The sequence below is a fragment of the Nicotiana tabacum genome, chromosome 5 (assembly GCF_000715075.1).
Source record: "Nicotiana tabacum cultivar K326 chromosome 5, ASM71507v2, whole genome shotgun sequence".
Classification (NCBI taxonomy): Eukaryota; Viridiplantae; Streptophyta; class Magnoliopsida; order Solanales; family Solanaceae; genus Nicotiana; species Nicotiana tabacum.
Window position 1 is genome coordinate 26,525,248 of NC_134084.1, and position 22,100 is coordinate 26,547,347.

At 38.1% G+C, this 22,100-nt stretch overlaps 2 protein-coding genes across 4 annotated transcripts; both read left to right on the forward strand.

Moving 5' to 3' along the window:
• The first annotated feature begins 373 nt into the window (after positions 1 to 373).
• Positions 374 to 11,585, forward strand: LOC107781844 (solanesyl diphosphate synthase 3, chloroplastic/mitochondrial-like). 3 transcript variants are annotated; one of them, XM_016602642.2, is made up of 12 exons: positions 374 to 646; positions 2,874 to 2,952; positions 3,492 to 3,572; positions 3,649 to 3,720; positions 5,003 to 5,128; positions 6,079 to 6,165; positions 6,814 to 6,885; positions 7,487 to 7,572; positions 8,769 to 8,901; positions 9,225 to 9,314; positions 10,081 to 10,179; positions 11,116 to 11,585. In XM_016602642.2, the coding sequence occupies exons 1-12, from the start codon at positions 633 to 635 to the stop codon at positions 11,293 to 11,295; spliced, it is 1,119 nt and encodes a 372-aa protein (XP_016458128.1). In that variant the 5' UTR covers positions 374 to 632; the 3' UTR covers positions 11,296 to 11,585.
• A 9,014-nt stretch (positions 11,586 to 20,599) lies between these two features.
• LOC107781847 (uncharacterized) lies at positions 20,600 to 20,959 on the forward strand. Its single transcript, XM_016602647.1, has one exon. The coding sequence runs from the start codon at positions 20,600 to 20,602 to the stop codon at positions 20,957 to 20,959; it is 360 nt and encodes a 119-aa protein (XP_016458133.1).
• The last annotated feature ends 1,141 nt before the right edge of the window (positions 20,960 to 22,100 follow it).

The following is a 22,100-nucleotide window of genomic DNA, read 5'->3' on the forward strand; positions in this document are numbered from 1 at the left end:
ACGCTTCAATGCCTAAATCTACTCAAAATGAGTTCAAATTTGAAACATAACTTTCAAAATCATAAAAAAATAAATTTCAATTATCAAATTGTCAACAATAATAAATTTAACAAATTCATTTTACAATTAAGAAGAAGACGAAACTTCAAGTACAGCGAAGAAGAAAATCACAGTAAAAAAGAAAAGGAGAAAAGTATATATATCTTGAATTATTCAAAAATTGAATATCAATTAAACTTTATTTAAAAAATAGATAAAAATCCAATGGGGCGCCACATGAAAATTTTACCTAATTTTGCACATATGGTTGCTATTGGGATTCGTCATAGGCAGCAAATTAAAACACGAGTCCGTTAAATTTCCTGCCTTTTTTGGGTTCCTCAAACCCTGGGGCACCGCTTTACTTTGACCTTTCCTCCTTCCCTCGTTCTCCTTTTTCTTCTTCTTTCTTTTCTACTACTACTAGCGACCCGAAACATAAACATACTCAGCACATACAAAAATAAATAAATCGAGAATGTTATTTGCAAGGGGTTGGTCTCAGATTTCGAGACGCAGTATCAATAGATGTCGATGGCTACGTTCCCAGCAACAACAATTTCACCATTCCAATCACTTTCCCTCTCCCATCGATGCTTCTCATAAGGTGAAATTAATCTTGTGTTTTTCCTTTTATTTTTTGTTTCTTAGCTCTGTTCTGTTAGTTATTCTTACTTTTTGTTAGCTGTAATTGGGAATGGATATTGTTTTTACTTTAGGGCCTTGATCTTTTTTTTTTTTACTGCCCAGAAAATTGATAGTTGCGCTGAAGTTTATTTTGAGATTATGTGATTTTGTTTTAAAAAATTTCCAATCAATCAACCATACCTCAATCCCGTTTGTCAGGATTGGCTATATGTGTTTTTTTATAACCGTGGTGGCTGGGCTAGCTTGTGTGCACCTTGACTAATTACACGGGCTACTTGCTACCTGCTACCTCAACTGTGTGTTGGTTTTTGGTCTACTCAGGTCTATTTCTTTCCAATATGGTGCAATTTAGACTTTAGTAGGATCGTAGGAAATGCAAAGCTAATAGGACAAGAAAACAACTAGGTACTTGATAGGAAAACTACCATTTTTTTTATTCCTCTTCAATGATCTTGAATTTCTGCGAGGAGCTTTGTTCGAGAGGAAGCACTGACTCTTATCTAGTTGGACAGTCTTAGTTCAGTTTGAGAAGTCAAGGAGGCACGAAGAGCTAACAAAGAATCTTTATATTTGACTGTTTGAACTCAAGTGGGAGATTGAATTGAAAAGGCCCCTTACTATAGATAGGGTGTTACTGCTGTTTTTTGAAATACACATTGGTTCCAATCAAATTTTGAGCTACACATTGTGTGTGTGGGGTGGGGGTGGGGGTTGACACTAGTGCGATAGTCCATGTACAACGTTGCACTCAAATGATATGCTCAAGCACATTATTTTGTAGTCAAGGACTCCTATGGTTACATAACGAGCATGTTCCAACATACTTTGAATTATGAGAAATCATTATAAATTGACTACTTTATGTCGGTTGTCAACCTGCCACAACCATCCTACTTTATACGTGTTTGAGACCGTGAACATGAGTTCTCATGTGTGGAGTTAACTTGAAAAAGGAAACAAGAAAAAATGAAAGGAAGGATGGACAAAATTAGTTATATAAGGTTCAATTAGGACATAACTTGCACCTTTCTGTAGTTAATTTTCCTTTAAATGTTCTCTTCCTAGGCAACGAGGAGAGTGACCAAGATGTTACTCATTGTATTGAAGCGAGTGGATGAAATGGAGGCTCGTTTCTGGGGTCTTGTGTGATAAAAATGTGCCACCAAGACTTAAGAGCAAGTTCTACGGAGTGGTGGTTAGACAGACTATGTTGTATGAGGCTGAATATTGGCCCGTCAAGAAGTCCCATGTGCAGAAGATGAAAGTAGCTAAAATGAGTATGTTGAGATGGATGTGTGAGCATACCGGGAAAGATAAGATTAAGAACTAAGTTATTAGGGAAAAGGTGGAAGTGGCCTCTGTAGGGGACAAATTGGGGGAATCGTGGTTGAGATGGTTCATGCATTGAAGAGGAGAGACATAGATGCCCGATTAGGAGGCGTGAGAGGTTGACTATGGTAGGTCTGAGGAAGAGTAGGGGTAGACCATAGAAGTACTGGGGAGAGGTGATTAGGCAAGACATATCATTGCTTTAGCTTACCGGGGACATGACTCTCGATAGAAAGGTGTGGAGGTCCAATTAGGGTTGAAGGTTGACAGGTAGTCGTGAGTTTCTCCTAGGTTTACCAGTCGTACTAGTACTTATCTTATATTTTCTATCCTGGTTCTTTATTATTACATGTTGTTTCATTCGCTTCCGTTACCCTATTACCTTGTTGTTGCTATTGTTTGTTGCTTTATTTCCGCTATTCCTTGAGCCGAGGGTCCATCAAAAACTTCTCTACCTTCACAAGGTGGGGGTAAGATCTGCGTGCACATTACTCTCCTCATACCCCGCTTGTGGGATTACACAGAGTATGTTGTTGTTGTTGTTAGTTTACAACCATGTGTAGAAAGATATAGGAGGCAAGACCTAGTGCTTGCCGGACTTGATATCTCTCTTTCATCCCCTTCCCTTTTTTTCATTTTCTCTATTTTTGGTGTATTTTCAGTTCATCTCTTAGCTTAAGAAAGATAGTCAATATTAATGTGGTCTTCTTTCTGATTCTTCCAGTCATTTTTTCTTGTAAGCTCTGTTTCAAAGGTTGCATAGTTTAATTGCTCAATTTGCTGCTGTTATTGCTAATTTGTGACTTTTTATGCTTTATTATGATTGTTTTTGGTGATTATTAGGTTTTGGGTTGCAGAGTAATTCATTCATGGGTTTCTAATGCTCTTAGTGGTATTGGTCAACAAATTCATCATCAAAGCACTGCTGTAGCAGAGGTTTGTATAGTATTTTATTTCTTAAATCTACAGTTATCATGTTATACCCAGTGTTTTTGCTAACATCGTATTTCAATGTCATTCCTCTTAGTTAGCTTCCTCACTGATGGATCTTATAGTTTATGCATCTGTAATATGTTGTGATCGAATATTTCAAGAAGGAAAGTTGATGAAATGGTCTATACAATTGTAAAATCATTAGCAGTTACTTCTCCATATTTAAGTCAGGGTATGTGGACCTGAAGGGCCTTTTCTTTATTCCTTTCCAGCTGTCTTACCTTATTTCTGGATAGCAAAACTGATTCAAAATTGTACCTAAAACGTTGCAGTAGTGGATGAATTTTCTTGAGTCGTGAATGACTCTTGTTTGTATAGTTATGTTCAGCAGCCATTTAAGGACTTGTCTGAGTAGTTCGAGGTTCTGATGCAAATCATCAACTCTTATATTTTTCTATCTTGTTCGTTCCTCAATCCCCATCCTTTATGTAATTGCCAAAGGATGATGTTTTTCCCACTGTTTCCTATTGTCTTTCTCTCAGGAGCAAGTGGACCCATTTTCCCTTGTTGCTGATGAATTATCCCTTCTGACAAACAGGCTGAGATCAATGGTAGTTGCCGAGGTATATAACTTTTTCCGTGGTTTGGCGATTGCTAAATCCATGATGCTAGATGACAACCTGTTCCATTTGTATACAGGTCCCAAAGCTGGCTTCAGCTGCTGAGTATTTCTTTAAAATGGGAGTAGAAGGGAAGAGGTTTCGACCCACAGTATGATTTGTTACTCCCAAGCTCAATTTTCATGTGTACTATACATTCAGCCTTAGTTCGGTGCACAAGCTTTTACGCATTCCAAAGAAAGAAACTTTCGTAGTCATCGAGTAATTGTTAAAAAAACAAAATCCACATTTCCTGTAATAAAGGCTGCATAGCTTTGGAAAAAGTCATGATTCTCTAAATTACTGAGTATCTTCCCTTTAAAATACTGATGAAAGCTAAGTGACTGTTCCTTAGTGAAAAAGATATAGACATTTGGTTTTGAAATAGCAGAGATGTAGATTTTGCACATTTCTTTCTGAAAGCTTAAAACATTTTTCTCCCGAAAAATAAGGAAGAACAAGAATTTCCCTTAGTTGCATTTACAGTAGGCTCTAACATGACGCTCCAGCAGAAACTACCAGACTGAGAATCCAACATTCACTTGTCTTTTGCTTAAATTGTAGTAATTATTGGACACGTCACTTTTTGGACACAACTTTGGATGGTTAAGTTCTGTAACGTTAAAATTATAGTATAAAATGGCATCAACCATATAGTTAGAGCCTTAGAGGTTAAGATGACAAAGTGGTTTGAAGCCTTGCATTTAGAGTACAAGATGGCATCAGATAGAAAATTAGAGGTTAAGATGACAAAGTAGTTTGAAGCCTTACGTTTTGGAAACTAGGATGTTTGAGGATAAGTTTCTGGTCGAAGGGAGATGATAATGCAGGTTTGAGATTTACGACGAGATCAACCATATCTGCTGCTTTCTTCAGGAGAGATGACATAAAGCTTAAGCTGCAAAATAAAAGAATGTGAATAGAACAGGGATAGACATGAAAAACTAAAGAAATCGCAACAGTTGGCAAGCTAAAACTAAACTGAATTTTATTATGTATTAACTACTTCGGCCTTCTTTTCTCTTTTTTTATTTGTTTGCATTTTAGTTGAATACTTGAGGAAATAATTCTCTATTTATTAGATATGCAATTTTTTGATATATTTATTATCTAATGAGCAATGGTGTTCATTTTAAGGGGTGCGAATTGAAGCCTTTGCATTAATTGAAGTCCTTGTATTTCCAATTTAAGTGCATTTGTGGTGGCAATACAGATAGCACCCTCTTGAAGTAATATACTTTGATGGTGCTTCTTGTGTGTGTTAAGTGGTTATTGTGCCGTTGATTGGCCAGATCCATTGTAATGTAGATTTTTTCAAGTTTGTTTCATGTCAACGTAGCATTCATTTTTTTCATACATCCTCAAAAGCAAATACACGTTGCACTTTGTTGTAGGTTCTGCTGTTGATGGCAACGGCACTGAACGCACCGGTACTTAGACCCCAGGTGGATGTTGATTCTTTGTCCAGGGATTTGCGTACCAGGCAGCAGTGTATAGCTGAAATCACCGAGATGATCCATGTAACTATTCCATCTCTTTTTCCTGTTAGGATGGAAAGACCATCAGTTGGGTTGTTAGATGACAAGATTTTAACACTCAAGTTCTTGATGAATTATTATGTTCTGGACTTTGGTACAAGTGTCAGATACAACACAGATACTAAATATGTACACGTACAATTTAATATGAGTTTAATGGGTATTTTGAAGGTTGCATACAAAAGTACCCCGACCGATGCATGAAAGGTAAAATGAAGAATTCAGATAATATAGATGAACTACGCATTTAGAGGATAGGTGTAGATGTTAAATTCATGAAAAAGAACTCATATATAAACCTGATTAGTAAGGAAGCAACACGGAAACGTGGGGTATAACTGATATATCTCACCTGATTTGTAAGGAAGCAACGGGAGGATGGAGCTAAAAGAGAACTTCCACATAGTATGATAAGTACTAATTTACCCATAACAATGCATCAAAGAATTGCAGTTGCTTGGAAAATTTGGGAGTTCTGTTCTGAATTTGAAGGACAGCTGGGGGATGTTAATTTCTTAAAGGGTGGCAGATCATGTCTTTCTTGGGGAAGGGTAGAGATGCAGAGTTATTTGTGCTGGTCCAGTTAGTTGTATAAGGCTGACTGCTGTAGGTTTTTATTTTTTAACAACAAAGCAGTTGCAGTTGCCAGCTGTTGCCTGCTTGTTTGATTTTCTTCCGTATTTATGTGGAGCAAGACAAACAGTTTTCTCCTCTTCTTTTTCGGGTCCTTTTTCCTTAGATGCTCAATGGGCCAACAACTTGGCATGGTTGACGCAGATCATATGAATGGGCCTACATTCAGAAAAACCCGCATGGCCACTTAGTTGATGTTTCATTCTCTCCTCTAGTTCAGATTAGTTTATTAAGTGTCAAAATGCCATTTCATTACAACTTTCGTCATTCAAGTTTCTTTTCTTTTCACTCTATCTTAGGTTGCCAGCCTACTCCATGATGATGTACTAGATGATGCTGACACACGACGTGGGATAGGTTCTTTAAACTTTGTGATGGGAAATAAGGTACGTGGTACTTTCTTTTCCGAAATATGCTGTTCCCTGTTAGAGTTTTCCATATAATCCAAGCAAGCAGATGTTGCAGTAGTGAGATGGCCGTTGTTCATATCAATACCTAGATGAAGCAAGTATAAATTTGTTATCTTTCTGTTCCATCTTAAAGGACGCTATTTAAGCGAAGGAGTTTAAAATGTTATTTGACTTGTATATTATTTTAATAGCAGAAGAAGAAAATATAGATTGATGATGAAAAGTTAGTTCAATAGAAAAATATCATATGAAAGTTTAAAATATAGTTAAATAAGTCGAATTCTTGAAACTTGTCAAAATTGTATAGGAAAATACTATGAATGGAATAATGTCAAACATTTTGAACGTGCCAAATTGAAAAAATATGTTGTATTAATTGAATCAGAGGGAATATCTTAGATCACTGAGTAGAACATTGGATATGACATGCTTACTGCAGGCAGCATAATATTTTTCTTCTAATTATGAGATTATTGAAATCAGTCTTTTTTAAATTATAGTAGGCCAAGTGATAAAGGAGGGTCAGGACTCATGCTTTCCTCTTGGGTGGAAGAGCAATTTTCATCCGTGGGTTATATTTAACCAAAGTAACTGTTATAATATCTCCTCTCTTATTTGATGCAGTTAGCTGTACTAGCTGGAGACTTTCTGCTTTCCCGAGCGTGTGTGGCACTTGCCTCTTTGAAGAATACAGAGGTATACCTTGTTTCCTCTTGGCTCTAGTAAAACATTAAATATTTTTGCAGAATTGACAAGAGTGGAACCATAGTGTTCATAATACTCTTGTTATTAAGGCTTGTTAGTTGTTATGTTCTATTCCTATTTATCAGAAGTTTTTCTTTTTCTGCGGGATATATATCATTCTACATTCTTTTGTGTCTATAATTTTCTCGATGGACAAAAATAAGATTTTATCGTGTCTAGTATTAGGGTTTTGACACTCCTTTAACTATTGACTGCTTGTAGTTTTATGTATTTTAATCTCTTATAGTTGGTGTTTTTTTGTCACTTGATGTAAATTGTATCACAAACTCGTAAAACTCTGGGTTTTGCTTTTGTTTTATTTCCAGTCCAGCAACTCTATATAGGTTTTTCTTTTCCTCTCGGTTTCATTCACGCCTCTTATTTTGCGTCTCCTCCCCAAATAAAAAAAAGAGAGACGAAAAATAGCAACAACAGCAAACAGGGAAGGGATTCTAGCTAGAACACTGATTTTAGTTTAAGACTTCTGCTATTTTCAGTTATACCTCTTGCTATCCTCTCTTCAGCTCTGATACTCAGATCTTGTGACTTGTAGGTTGTATCCCTTCTGGCAACTGTTGTGGAACATCTTGTTACTGGAGAGATAATGCAAATGACGACTTCTTCAGATGAGCGTTGTAGGTATGCTGGTTCCAGTGCTGATTAGTTTTTGATGTACCCTGATTGAAATTAACTCAACTGAAATATGTCGATATCTCGAGATATTAGAAAGTTTCGTGAGTTTAAGCTAGAAATTATGTCTTCCCCAATTTAGTTATATTAATTATTAGATCAGGCTTATAAAATAGTAGAGTCTGATTTATTCAATTAATACCTCTAACAACAACAAAAAAAACCCAGTGTAATCCCACAACATGGGGTCTGGGAAGGGTAGAGTGTACGCAGACCTTACCACTACCCTGTGAGGGTAGAAAGGCTGTTTCCTATAGACCCTCAATCAAGGAAAAAAATGAAAAGGAAGCGGAAACAAGAAGATGCAAAAAATGCTCTAAGTTGATTCTTTCAGCGAGTAGCTAACTGCAGTTTTAGTAAGTATTGCTTCTGGCATTTTACTTTCTGCTGTAGTGACAAAAAGAGAGAAGGGAGAAAGGAAGAGGAAGAAATAGTTATGCGGAGAGCGGGGAGAGAGAGAGAGTATAGGGGAGGGGGGTAATTGAAGGGAGGAGGGGAAAAAGAGAGAGATTCTAATACTCAAAACAATAATACTACAAGCAAAAGGATGCTTGCAGATGGAGAAAATAAGGCTGAGCTTGTATGTCTCTCAAGGACATCACATTGAATTTAAATTTTGGGTATTAGGCATCATTTCTCTAATAAATGGGGTATTTCGTGTCAGTTGATGCATACTAAACATGCACTTTTGCCTAGCTTTCTCACCTTATGGTAGCTGGTCAGAGTATATACTAACTTCAGTAATATCATCTCTGTTTTAGGACACCAGGTGTTTTACTAATTTCCCCCCCCCCCCCAATAGTTGCAAAAACATTCAGTATGAGATGGAGGGTTGTGGGATCTTGAAATGTCTAATTTTGGTGAAAAGGATTTCAAAGGGGCGTAAGCTTGTACCTCATGTCATATGAAACATCCATGTTAGTTGGTGCAGTTTTAATATTAGGAAATATAGGGGATACGTAGAAGATTTAGCACCTCTGCTGTTTACGTAGAGTAAACGTATCTTCATGACTTGTGAAGTGCGTCATGTATGCATTGTGCTAAAGGTTGCTTACAATCTGGTTTACTATCTACATCCACTTGTTTGTTAGATTTGTTTTGACCAACCTTTCTCTGAAATTAATGTTCTCCGTCATCTTTTGCAGCATGGAGTATTACATGCAGAAAACATATTACAAGACTGCGTCATTAATTTCAAACAGTTGCAAAGCAATAGCGCTACTTGCTGGGCATACTGCTGAAGTCTCCATGTTGGCTTTTGACTATGGGAAAAATTTGGTCTGTGTAATCTTCTACATTCTATTTGACTTAATATATCACTTAATGGTGTAATGGGATCAGCAGGACGAAATAAAAATAGTTCTATGTTCCAACCTTTTCTCCATTGTTGCTATCGTGGTGGAAATAGCATGTAAATACTCATAAGTGACTCTATGCATCTTCGATAATCTGACCACTGGTAGAAATTTCAGTTTGGCGGGATATGCAATTTTCTTGTGATTGTGCAAATAAAGACCTGTTTAAGTAGTTTACCTTTTTTTTTTTCCCGGTGATAAGGTTCCGTAGTTCTGAGTTCTTGTTTTCTATGTCTATTCATGCAGGGCTTGGCATTTCAATTAATAGACGATGTTCTTGATTTCACAGGCACATCTGCCACCCTCGGCAAGGGTTCATTGTCTGATATTCGTCATGTAACCTCTCTGTTCTTGCCAATTGTTTCTCATATCTTTTGAACTCATTTTAGTTGAACCTAAAAGAGTGGCTATGCAGTTTATGAAGTAGAGAGCTTTTTCTTATGGGCAGATTTACTCATCAAAAGGAAAAAAAAAATTACAGCATGGTCAGATATATGTTTATAGGTTACGAATTAGCAAGCAATTGTTACTCCAATACTTCAAAATCTTATTATCATTATTGTCGTTGTTATTACTAATAATACTACTATTACCGCCACTATCACTACTACTACTAATACCACTACCACTACTTCACCACCGCTACCACCATCAACACGGCTGCTCCACTGCTGTTATTATTTGATAGTGTAAGTAGGATTCAACTACTTCAAGTGGAAAGTTGCGAGCTCGCATCTTTCTCTAGAATATTTGAAATTTTGGGGAATTGTTCCCAGTACCCCATTAGTGTATAAGTGAGGTATGTTCTTCCTGTCTACTCTCATGATGCTTCCTTTCTCTCCTTAACTTTTGTTCCAGTAATGATGTGCGTGAAGGTTTTTTTTCATATTTCATATTTCCAATTAAATTTTCGATCTGTGTGCCATTCTTAGTTTCATGTAGACTAAGGCTTCCAGATATTATACGATCAAAAGTAGGTTTACACTCTGTCGATAATTCTTTGCATGATGTGCTCATTCACGATTCAACATCATGTCTTAAGAAGGTATTCTCAACCATTTTCCCTTAGTCTTGAGTTTCTCTGTAACTTTTGTGTTTGTAGGGGATTGTAACTGCCCCAATATTGTACGCCATGGAGGAATTTCCTCAACTGCGAACGGTGGTGGACCGAGGATTTGATGATCCCGTCAATGTGGAGATTGTAAGCATTTTTCTGCTCATCTTTTCCTAGCACTTTCTATGACCACTGTATTCATTTTTTCCTAGCATGTCCATAATAACCTCTGTATTCATATTAACCTTGTGGTTGAATGTTCTTGTACATCTTAATTTGGCACGCTTTAGTGCAAATGGTGATAAAAGATATGTGTATCCTAATTATATACTCCCTCTATTCCAGTTTATATGAACCTATTTCCTTTTTTGTCCGTTCTAAAAAAAATGACCCCTTTCTAAATTTGGTAACAATTTAGCTAAACTTACAATTCTACCCTTAATGAGATGCTTTTATAACCACACAAATATTCTGGGCCCCTTTTCAATTTGTTTAGGACCACAAATTCTAAAAGTTTTCATTTTTTCTTAAATTCGGTGCCCAGTCAAACAGGTTCACATATTGGAACGGAGGGAGTACTATAGAGGTCTTTTCCTCCAAATATGTCACTATTTTCTATTAAGTCTATAGTTTTAGTTCTGTATTGAATTGCTCCTTTTCATTTGTTTTCTATTCTAAATTAAGTATTCCCATCAAGTCATCAACAAGATGCAGTGGTTGAGTGGAACTGGTTATTGCAAGTTTGTCCTTTCGAAATTCAATGTGGAATAGTTTGTGTTACAACCTTCTGTTCGAAAGTCTATTCCAGCTCTGGGGTTTTGTTTCTTGTTAGCAACCGCCCATTGTTGTAAACTGATTTTTGGTTCTTGATTTTTTGAAAATGTTGGAAAGAATATCCACTGTTAGGTTAGTGCTCGGATCTTCTGGATTCTCGGTTGACTTTTTATTACTATTTTTCTATATGAAGATCATGTTATAAATGTGTTGTTGCCAGCATCTGTTTACGTTCCTTGTCCTGATCAGTGTTGGCGTCAAATTCTGGTAGTCGTGAATAATCAACCAAAATATACCATGAAATTGCAGGCTCTGGACTACCTTGGTAAGAGCCGAGGGATACAGAGAACAAGAGAACTTGCAAGAAAACATGCTAACCTTGCCTCAGCAGCTGTTGACGCTCTTCCTGAGAGCGATGACGAGGATGTTCAGAGATCAAGACGGGCACTTGTGGAACTTACTCAAAGAGTCATCACAAGAACAAAATAGTGGGAAAAGGGGAATCTATCCAGGTGCAGCCACACATTTGATTAGTGTATGAAAATTTTGTTTGAGACTCAACACGTACTCCTGTATTTCTAGGGACAACAGACCCTATTTTTAGATCATGATTTTCTTCTAGATAGATAATTTATGATATTTTTTCATCCAATAATTATTTGGTAAAACCCTTGGTTTTTCTTTTTCCTGTACTGGGAACAATTCTGTAGAGTAAATGTGATCACATCGATGTTGTAAAAGGTTATCCAGTTGAAAGTAAATGGATGTATCCTTTGATACATAATGGTTGAAATGGCTATTGACTAGATGTTGCATTCGGTTCGGTCTTTTATTACTAGGATTTGGATTTTTGATTTTCTGTATTGAGAAACTGTAATCCAATCCGATACCAAATATGTTTGCGTTTGTTGCCATTCAAAAATAGTTGTTCATTCAGTATCTAGATGTACTTGTCTGTTCGTGATTTCGTCAAAGACAGCGTTAGGCTTGTTAAGAGGTGTCACAAGCCCGATCGCAAAGAGTTCACCAAAGTTGTCACTCGTACTACAATCGATTTCTTGGTGATGGCATTTGTAGGGATTTTTTGTCAAGTTGATATTCGTTCCTATTTAACAACATCATCATCGTTGGTGCTTCTTAACCGGGCATGTGAAGGAGAAACTAAATGGAGATATACAAGGAAGCAACATATAAGTTGTATACTACTATATGAATAGTTGTATGGAATTTGTATTGAAACTATAAATACTCTCTTTTACATAAAGTTGTATATATGTATTAAAATTATATTATAGTTGTATGAAAATTGTATTTCACTTATATTCTATTGTAGTAGTATCATTTTTGTACGAAATTTGTATTTAAAGTTGTATTATAATTGCACAAAATTTGTATTTAAGTTGTATACTATTATAGTATTATTTCTTATATCAATATCGCATGAAAGTTGTAAACAAGTTGATTAGTTGTATGAATTTGATTTTTGTTAAGAAATAAGAGCAAAATAGAACAATATAGTAATGGAGAGAAGATATATAAGAGGAGAATGTATAAGTTATCTTATTCAAGTGTGTTTCTTGTGTATCCTTCATAAGATAAAGTATACCCTATTTATAGGATATAGGATACATGAAAGATTACAAGAATACACCTAAAGGTTACAAATATTAAGTGATGAATTAACTAAATACATGAATTCAAATGGTTATTGGAATAGGGATGTATGGAGTGTTCAATGGACATCCACTTTAATATATTCATAACATTCCCCCTTGGATGTCCATCTAAAATGTAATGTACCTCGTTAAAACCTTACTAGGAAAAACCCAGTGGGAAAACACCTAGTGAAGGAAAACGAGTACACACATCTTGTAATACGCATTGAGTGCTGCCTCATTAAAAACCTGACCAGGAAAACCCAATTGGGACAAAACATTGGTTAAGAAAAAAAGAGTACAACGCGTATTATACTCCCCCTGATGAAAACTTTATTTGATACCTCGAAGACGATGCATTCAAATCTTATGCCTCAGCTTCTCAAATGTTGATGGGGGCAATGCCTTAATGAATAAATCTGCCAGATTATCACTTGAACGGATTTATTGAACATCTATCTCACCATTTCGTTAAAGATCATGCGTGAAAAAGAATTTTGGTGAAATGTATTTTGTTCTGTCTCCTTTGATATATCCTCCTTTTAGTTGAGCTATGCAAGCAACATTATCTTCGTACAATATTGTTAGAATCTTCGTCTTTAAGGAAAGACCACACAGTTGTTGATGTGTTGAGTCACTGATCTCAATCATACACATTCTCGACTAGCTTCATGAATAGTTATTATCTCTGCATGATTGGAAGATGTAGCAGCTAAAGAATAGTCCCTCGGAGGTATCTAAACATATGCTTAACACCATTCCAGTGTCTTGTTGTTGTAAAGGAGCTAAATCTTGCTAATAAACTTACTGCAAAAGTTATATCTGGTCGAGTATTATTTGCAAGATACATTAGTACCTCAATTGTACTAAGATATGGAGTTTCATCACCAAGAAGCTCTCCATCATTTTCATGAGGTCGGAGTGGATCTTTATTTATATGAAGTGATCTCACAACCATCGGGGTACTCAATGGATGTGCGTTATCCATATAGAAACGCTTTAGGATATTTTCGGTATAAGTTGATTGATGGGCAAAAATTCCATCTTTCATTTGTGCAATTTGTAGACCAAGACAAAACATTGTCTTTCCAAGATCTTTCATTTCAAACTCTTTCTTCAAACAGTTTACTGCTTTTGGAAGCTCTCCGGGAGTTCCAATTATATTTAGATCATCAACATACATAGCAATTATAACAAACTCAGATCCAGACCTTTTTATAAAGACACAAGGACAAACTAGATCATTCTTATACCCTTCTTTCCGCAAGTATCACTCAAGCGATTATACCACATTCGCCCTAATTGTTTCAATCCATATAAGAATTTTTGAAGCTTTATCGCACAAGTTTCCCGTAAACCTTTATAAGCTTCGGGTACTTAAAAACCTTTAGGATTTTTCATGTAAATTTCATTATCTAATGTGCCATACAAATAGGTTGTGACAACATCCATCAGATGCATATCAAGTTTTTCATGGACTGCCAAATTTATAAGATACCTGAAGGTGATTACATCCACCATAGGATATTATTTTTTCATATAATCAATGTTAGGCCTTTGCAAAAATCCTTGTGTGATAATCAACTCATAAAGGAGTCAAAAATAAACAAGAACCAAAACAACACAAAAAGGCTTACAGTGCGGACCGCACAATTATTGTGAGGCCGCATACGAGGAGATTCAGAGAGTTGGATTTTTGGAAGGCTGAAGGCATGCAGACCACACCATAATTATGCAGCCGTAGAAGGACAAATGCGTCCACACTCAAAATTATGCGGTCCGCAGAAGATAAAGATCAGAGAGATGAGAATTCTAGAGTCAAGCTGGAATGCGGACTGCACTATTTTTGTGCGGCCGTACAATCAAAAGCGCGACTGCACTCATTTTTTATGCGGACCGCAAAAGTCCCAAAGTGCCAAGCCTAAGTTCTAGGAATGCGGGCCACACTATAATTGTGCGGCCGCAGAAGCTCATTGTGCGGATCGCACACACAATTATGCGGACGCACAACCTTCGTAGGGACATTTTTGTCAGATATTTCTAGCTTAGTATAAATAGAACTTTTTATTATTTTTAGGTTAATTTTAGTTTTGGGAGAGCAACTGAGCCGTTTTCTTTACTATTTTGAGCAATTTTATACTAGATTAACTTCTAAACATTAGATTTTCTTTCTTTAATCAATTATTATGCATTCTATCTTAATTTCTTCTTGTATTTCTTTATTTTTCATGAGTAGCTAAATTTCTAGCTAGGGTTGTGGCCCAACCATAGTGTGGATACTTGATGGGTATTTGATTTAGGGCTTGTTTGTGATTGGGTTAGTGATATTTAGCCTTGTTCATGCTTGAATTCAAGAATTAATGGTTGCAAACATTGATTCATGCCTATTTGACTTAGTCTCTACTTGAGACAGAGAGATTAAGTCTAGGAAAACTTGGCTAACAAGAAATTGGGGTGAACTCAAGAAGTTGATAGCCCCAATTAATGGGTCAAATCTAGAGATAGTAAGACCCGACTTGAGCATATATCACTTGTTTTGTGCAATCCCATTTGGACTTGAGAAAACCAAATTGGGCAAAATCACTCAAACTACCAAGAGGTATAGAGTGGGTAATTGCGTGTGATTGCTATATTACAACCCCGACTAATCAAACTTGCCCTAGAGTTTACAACCTGTTAGGTAACCACCTAGGTGGAAGTCACGACTCTAGATCTTTTATTATTTGAAAAACAACCAAAACCAAAAATATTGTCTCCTAGTTTCATATTTGCAATCAATAGCTTAAAGTAGAAGTAAAAATAACAAACAAGAATATGGAAGTGTAATTTGAGGCACATCATACAATTACACTAAATATATACCTAATCCCAATTCTAACTTCCTGAGGATTCGACCTCGACTCGTGTTGGGTTTTATTATTGCTGCGACCGCCTCACTACCTATATTTGTGGTGTGAGTTTGGGCGACATCAATTTTTGGCACTGTTGCCGGGGAGTTAAATGGATTTAGCTATATATCTAGGTTTTTGTGTGCTTGGTCTTCTTTTCCTTACGAGTCTCTAGTTTTGTTTTGATTTTAGGTACATGAATGGCTCTCAACAACGAGCCCATTGGAAATGTGCCATTGGGGGAGGAAGTGGATGATGACCAAATGGACAAGGTTTCTCTTAAACCTCAAGCAAATAGACGAGGTCGCCCTCCTCAAGATAATGTTCCCGTCCCTCCCCCACCTCCACCAAGAGCAGCAACCCACCGACAGTTACCGAATGAGGGTTATACAAGTGCTATAGTCCCATCCAGCATTAGGGCAAGCTATTTACAAATCACCAACGTGATGCTTACACTACTTGAGCAACATGGATTCTTCACCGGGGCTCCGAGTCAAAATGCCTACAAGCATCTCAAAGGGTTCATTGATAATTATTGGGGGAGCAAGCAAACAAATATCTCTGAGGACGCGCTGAGGTTGAGGCTATTTCCCTTTTCTCTACGGGGAAAGGTATTGGACTGGTTAGAGAGATTTCCCAATCATTCCATCCACACTTGGGATGAGTTGGCGGAGAAATTCATTTCTAAATTCTTCTCTCCAGGACATATGGCGACACTTCGGGATGAGATTCTTGCATTCAAGCAAGAATGCAATGAGCCATTGCACGAGATTTGGGAAAGATATCGTACCATGGTTAAAGAGTTCCCGAATAATGATATGACCGAGGCCATGATCCAACAAACCTTCTACAAGGGGTCAACACAACAAATCAATGTGTGGTAAATCAACTCGCCGGAGGGAACTTCATGAACACGCCTTATGCCGAAGCTTGTGAAATTCTTGATGAGATGACGGATACCTCATTGGCATGGCAAAGTAGAGCCAATTTTCCGCAAGGTGACCCTAATGTCATTCACCTACACAAGGAGCTATATGATCATGGGCAAGCTATTGCCGAGTTGACAACCACAATGAACCAATTGGCCAAAGCTCAGCTTCAACAAGTTCAAGGGTCGAAATGCAAATCCGTCTGGAATAATTCATGCAAGATGATAGTGGTTATGATCAAGATGATTCGTTCAATGAGAAAGAAGAAGAAGTTAAATATGTTAACAATTATCAAGGCCAAAGAAACAATGCTCAAGGACAAAATCAACAACAATGGAGGTCGCAAGGAAATCAAGGCAATTGGAACAACCAAGGCCACTAAGGCAATTAGAGTGGTGGTAACAATAATCAAAGCAATTGGATTAATCAAGGTAACCAAGGCAATTGGGGAGGTAATCATCAGGGCAATTGGGGCAGCAAAAATCAAAGTAATTGGGGAGGCAATAATCAAGGAAGGTGGAACAATAACAACAACCGGGGACCGGGTTTTCAAAGGCCTCCAATGTTCCAACAACCGAGCAATCCACCCCATATCCTTGTCAAGGCCTGAGCTCTTCTAATAATTAAATGGGTAGAATCGAGAATATGTTTAAACAAATGATGGAGAATAATGCCGACTTCGATGCTCAATTAGCCTCTCACAACACTTCTATTTGAAATTTGGAGGTTCAATTAGGCCAAATCTCACAAACTTTGAACTCTCGTACTAAGGAGGCACTACCTAGTGATACGATGGTGAACTCGAAGGGTGGGAATAATACGGGGCATGCTATGGCCGTGACTACTAGAAGTGGAAAAGATGCAGATGCAACCACTTCAAATCAAAGAAGGATTGTGGATGAAGATGTTGTGGTACAAGATGATGAAATCCCAGGCAACGTGGTTCAAGCTAATGAAGATTTGAGAATTGATATTGATGAAATTGTGGAGGATATGCAAGAAGAAGTGAACCTGTCTAGGGAACACGTGATTGACATGTAGAAAACGGTAGTGCCAAAGGCTAAGGCACCAATGCCAAGGCCTCCTCCTCCATACCCTCAAAGTCTTGAAAAGCAAAACAGTGAAAACCAATTCAAAAATTTTATTGATATGATGAAGAGTTTGTCGATTAATATACCATTGGTTGAGGCATTGGAACAAATGCCGGGATATGCAAAATTTATAAAGGATTTTGTAACCAAGAAGAGATCGATGAATTGTGAGACAATCAAGATGACACATCAAGTGAGTATGATTGTGCACTCAGCGGATCCTAAGTTGTAAGATATGGGCGCTTTCACAATCCCTTGCACTAATGGGAGTGCCGACTTTGCCAAAGCATTATGTGATCTTGGGGAAAGTATCAACTTGATGCCCTATTCGGTGTTCAAAACATTGGGAATTGGGCAACCAAGACCCATATCTATGAGGTTGCAAATGACGGATCGAACAATGAAGAGGCCTTTGGGTATTATTGATGATGTGTTGGTTTGAGTTGATAAGTTCATCCTCCCAGCGGACTTTGTGATTCTTGATTGTGAAGTGGATTATGAGGTGCCTATCATTTTGGGTAGACCTTTCCTTTCTAGGGGGAAAAGTCTTGTTGATGTGGAGGCCGATGAGCTCACCTTATGGGTAGGTGACAAAAAGGTGGTCTTTCATGTGTGCAAATATATGAGGAAACCAAATAGTAATGAAGTGTGTTCGTTCGTGGATTTGGTCACCGATGTGATTGTTGATGATGCTAGTGCCACCATGAATGTTGAGGATAATTTGGAAGCTGTTTTGCTCAATCTTGATGATGTTGAGGAGAAAGAAGGCTATGTGAAGTGTGTGAATGCATTGCAAGGCATGGGGTCATACACATATGAGCCCCGCAATCTATCTTTAGATCTTGAAAACCGAAAGACTCCTCCGACAAAGCCCTCGATCGAGGGGCCTCCCACTTTGGAGTTAAAGCCATTGCCTCCACATCTCAAGTATGAATTCCTTGGCCCTTCTTCTACTTTATCCTTTCTCCTTGCTTAACTAACATGCAGGTAGAGTCCACATTGGAGGTGCTACAAATGAGGCAAAGAGCAATCAGATGGACTTTGGCGGATATCCGGGGCATAAGTCCTGCCTTTTGCGTGCACAAGATTATTTTGGAGGAGGGTGCCAAACCCTCCGTCGAACATAAAAGGAGGATAAATAAAGCAATTCAAGAGGTGGTGAAGAAGGAGATCATCAAGTGGTTGGATGCCGGGGTTGTTTACCCCATTTCTGATAGCTCGTTGACCTCTCCGGTCTAATGTGTCCCAAAGAAAGGTGGCATGACTGTGGTAACAAATGACAAGAATGAATTGATCCTAACAATAACCATCACCGGGTGGAGAGTGAGCATGGACTATATGAAGCTCAACAAAGTCACTCGGAAAGATCATTTCCCGCTTTCGTTTCTTGACCAAATGCTTGATAGGTTGGCCGGACGTGCTTTTATTGCTTTCTTGATGGATACTCTGGCTAAAATCATATACTTATTACTCCTGAGGACCAAGAGAAGACCACTTTTTCTTGTCCCTATGGTACTTTTGCATTCTCGAGGATGTCATTTGGGTTGTGTAATGCACCAGTGACTTTTCAAAGGTGCATGATGAATATTTTCACCGACATGGTGGAGGATATTCTTGAGGTCTTTATGGATGATTTTTCTGTGGTTGGAAATTCACTTGAAGATTGTTTGAACAATTTGGATAAAGTATTGGCTAGATGTGTGGAGACAAATTTGGTATTGAACTGGGAGAAGTGTCACTTTATGGTCGATGAAGATATTGTCCTTGGACACAAAATTTCAAAGCATGGTATTGAGGTCGACAAGGCCAAGATTGAGGTAATCACTAAAATCCACCTACATCCGTGAAGGGAGTGAGGAGCTTTTTAGGTCATGCGAGTTTCTATCGTCGATTCATCAAAGACTTTTCCAAGGTGGTGAACCCATTGTGCAAACTTTTGGAGAAGGATGCCAAGTTACATTTCAATGAAGATTGTATGAAAGCATTCGAATTTCTTAAGTTCAAGTTGATTACTACTCCTATTATCACCGCATGGGATTGGAGCTTGCCTTTTGAACTCATGTGTTACGCTAGTGGTGTTGCGGCTGGAGCGGTGTTGGGAAAAGAATCAACAAAATATTCCATCTGGTCTACTATGCTAGCAAGACCATGAATGATGCCCAAGTCAACTACATAGTGACCGAAAAAGAGCTACTTGCTATTGTTTTTTCTTTGGAAAAGTTCCAGCCATATTTGATGGGTACTAAGGTGATTGTTTACACCGACCATGCGACGCTTAGGTATTTGATGAGAAAGAAAGATTTTAAGGCACGACTGATGCGGTGGGTGCTTCTATTACAAGAATTTGATCTAGAGATTCAAGACCGCAAGGGTAGTGAAAATCAAGTGGCGGACCACTTGTCCCGATTGGAGGAGGAGGGAAGGCCACATGACGGCCTTGAGATCAATAATTTCATCCCTAACGAGCAATTGTTAGCCATTTCAATGATCGGGATGTCGTGGTTTTCCAATTTAGCCAATTATCTTGTGAGCGGCATTGTACCGAATGAGTTCTCTTCAAACCAAAGGAAGAAGCTCAAACGGGATTGCTTGGACTATTATTGGGATGAGCTGTATCTTTTCTGAATATGTACCGATGGTGTGATCCAGCGATTTGAGCTGGAAGAAGAACAAATGGGAATTCTTGAGGCTTGCCACTCTTCACCGTATAGTGGTCACCATGGTGGAGCTAGAACGACTACAAAAGTGTTGAGTTGTGGATTCTATTGGCCTACTCTCAATAAGGACGCTAGTGATCTTGTCAAGCATTGTGATGAATGCAAAAGGCCGGTGGGATTTCTAAGAAGAATTATATGCCCCTCACCACTATATTGGAGATTGATATCTTTGATGTTTGGGGTATTGATTTCATGGGTCCGTTCGTTAGCTCTTATGGGAACACTTACATTTTGGTAGCTGTGGACTATGTGTCAAATTGGGTTGAAGCCGCGACTTTACCCAACAACGAAGCTTGAAGTGTGTTGGCATTTTTGAAGAAGAACATTTTTACAAGGTTTGGTACTCCAAGGGCCATTATTAGTGATGGGGGTTCACATTTTTGCAACCGGGCTTTTGATACCTTACTCACCAAGTATGGTGTCACTCATAAAGTTTTGACCCCCTACTATCCTCAAGCAAGCGGACAAGTTGAAGTCTCCAACCGGGAGATCAAGAGTATTTTGTCAAAGACTATGAATGCCAACTGGAAAGATTGGTCAAGAAAACTTGATGATGCTCCTTGGGCTTATAGGACGACCTACAAGACGCCGATTGGGATGTATCCATATTTATTGGTGTTTGGGAAGGTGTGTCATATTCCGGTAGAACTTGAGTATAAGTCCATGTGGGCTTTGAAAAAGTTGAACCTTGAGTGGGATGTCGCCGCAAACCTAAGAGTGACACATTTGAATGAGCTTAATGAATTCTGGTACCATGCCTACACAAGTTCGTCTCTCTACAAGGAGAAGATAAAGTACCTCAATGACAAGTACATCCACAACAAGGATTTTAAAGAAGGTGATCTTGTGCCATTTTTCAATTCCCGGATATGAATGTTCCCGGGTAAGTTGAAGTCAAAATGGAGTGGCCTCTTTGAAGTGGTAAATATAACCCCCTTTGGCGCTCTAGATTTGAAAAACAAGAATGGTGAGGTGTTTAGAGTCAATGGGCACTGGGTTAAAAATTATCTCGGCAAGGTTGATGATGGCCACATTCTGGCGGTTCTTCATTTCAAGTGATTGGGAATCTGCGTCGTGTCGCGATGTTAAATTAGGCACTTCTTGGGAGGCAACCAATATGTCTTTTTCTTTTTCTTGTTTTTTCTTCTTTAGATTAGATATGCTTTGTTTTGTTCTAACTAGTTTTAGAGTGTATGTAGGATTGGGTGTGCATTGTAGGGGCTGCGTAAGAAAATTTGGCTAAGTGTCACAAAAGTACAGACTGCACCAGAATTATGCGGACCGCACTGACACTCAGTGGTTGCACAATTCTGTCTGCAGTCACACAACTAGAAGATCAAAAATGCATGCTCTCTGAAGTTTGGCTTGTCAAAAATCCTTAACAAATTGCTGCCGCACACAAAATAGTGCGGTCGCACTCACTTTTGTGCGGTCCGCAGAACGTCTTCAGAGGATTAGGTAATGAGTGTGGACCGCACTCAAAATTGTGCGGCCACACTCAAGTAGGTTTGGGCCCAACAGATCAACCTATAAATATTGATTTTCTCGACTTTTTACACTTTACATTCTCTGAACCTTCAAGCCTTAAGCAAGCACAGTGCATCCCTCACTAATTCTCAAACTTCAAGCATTTCATCTCTCAGATTCTCACCTGCATCCTTCATTACTGGTATGTTCATTACATCTTTAGATTTTCATCTTCTCTTAGTTTTGTTCTTTTGCCTAGGGTTCATTTCATGCCTAAAAATGTCAACAATTAGTCATTTTTGCTTAGAATCATGTGGGTAGCATCTTAAATGTTAATTGGGGCATGGGTAAGTAGCTAATCATGCTTAATTTCTAGAGCCATGCCTAATTTTTGAAAAACATGTCTGAATCGTAAGGCAGTGCCCGTAAAATTTAAATTGTGCGGCCACACTCATTTTTGTGCGGTACGCACTTTGATCTTTGCGGCTGCACACACTTTTGTACAGTCCACAGCTCTCTGAGTTAGGGCATGTGTGTGCATGAATTG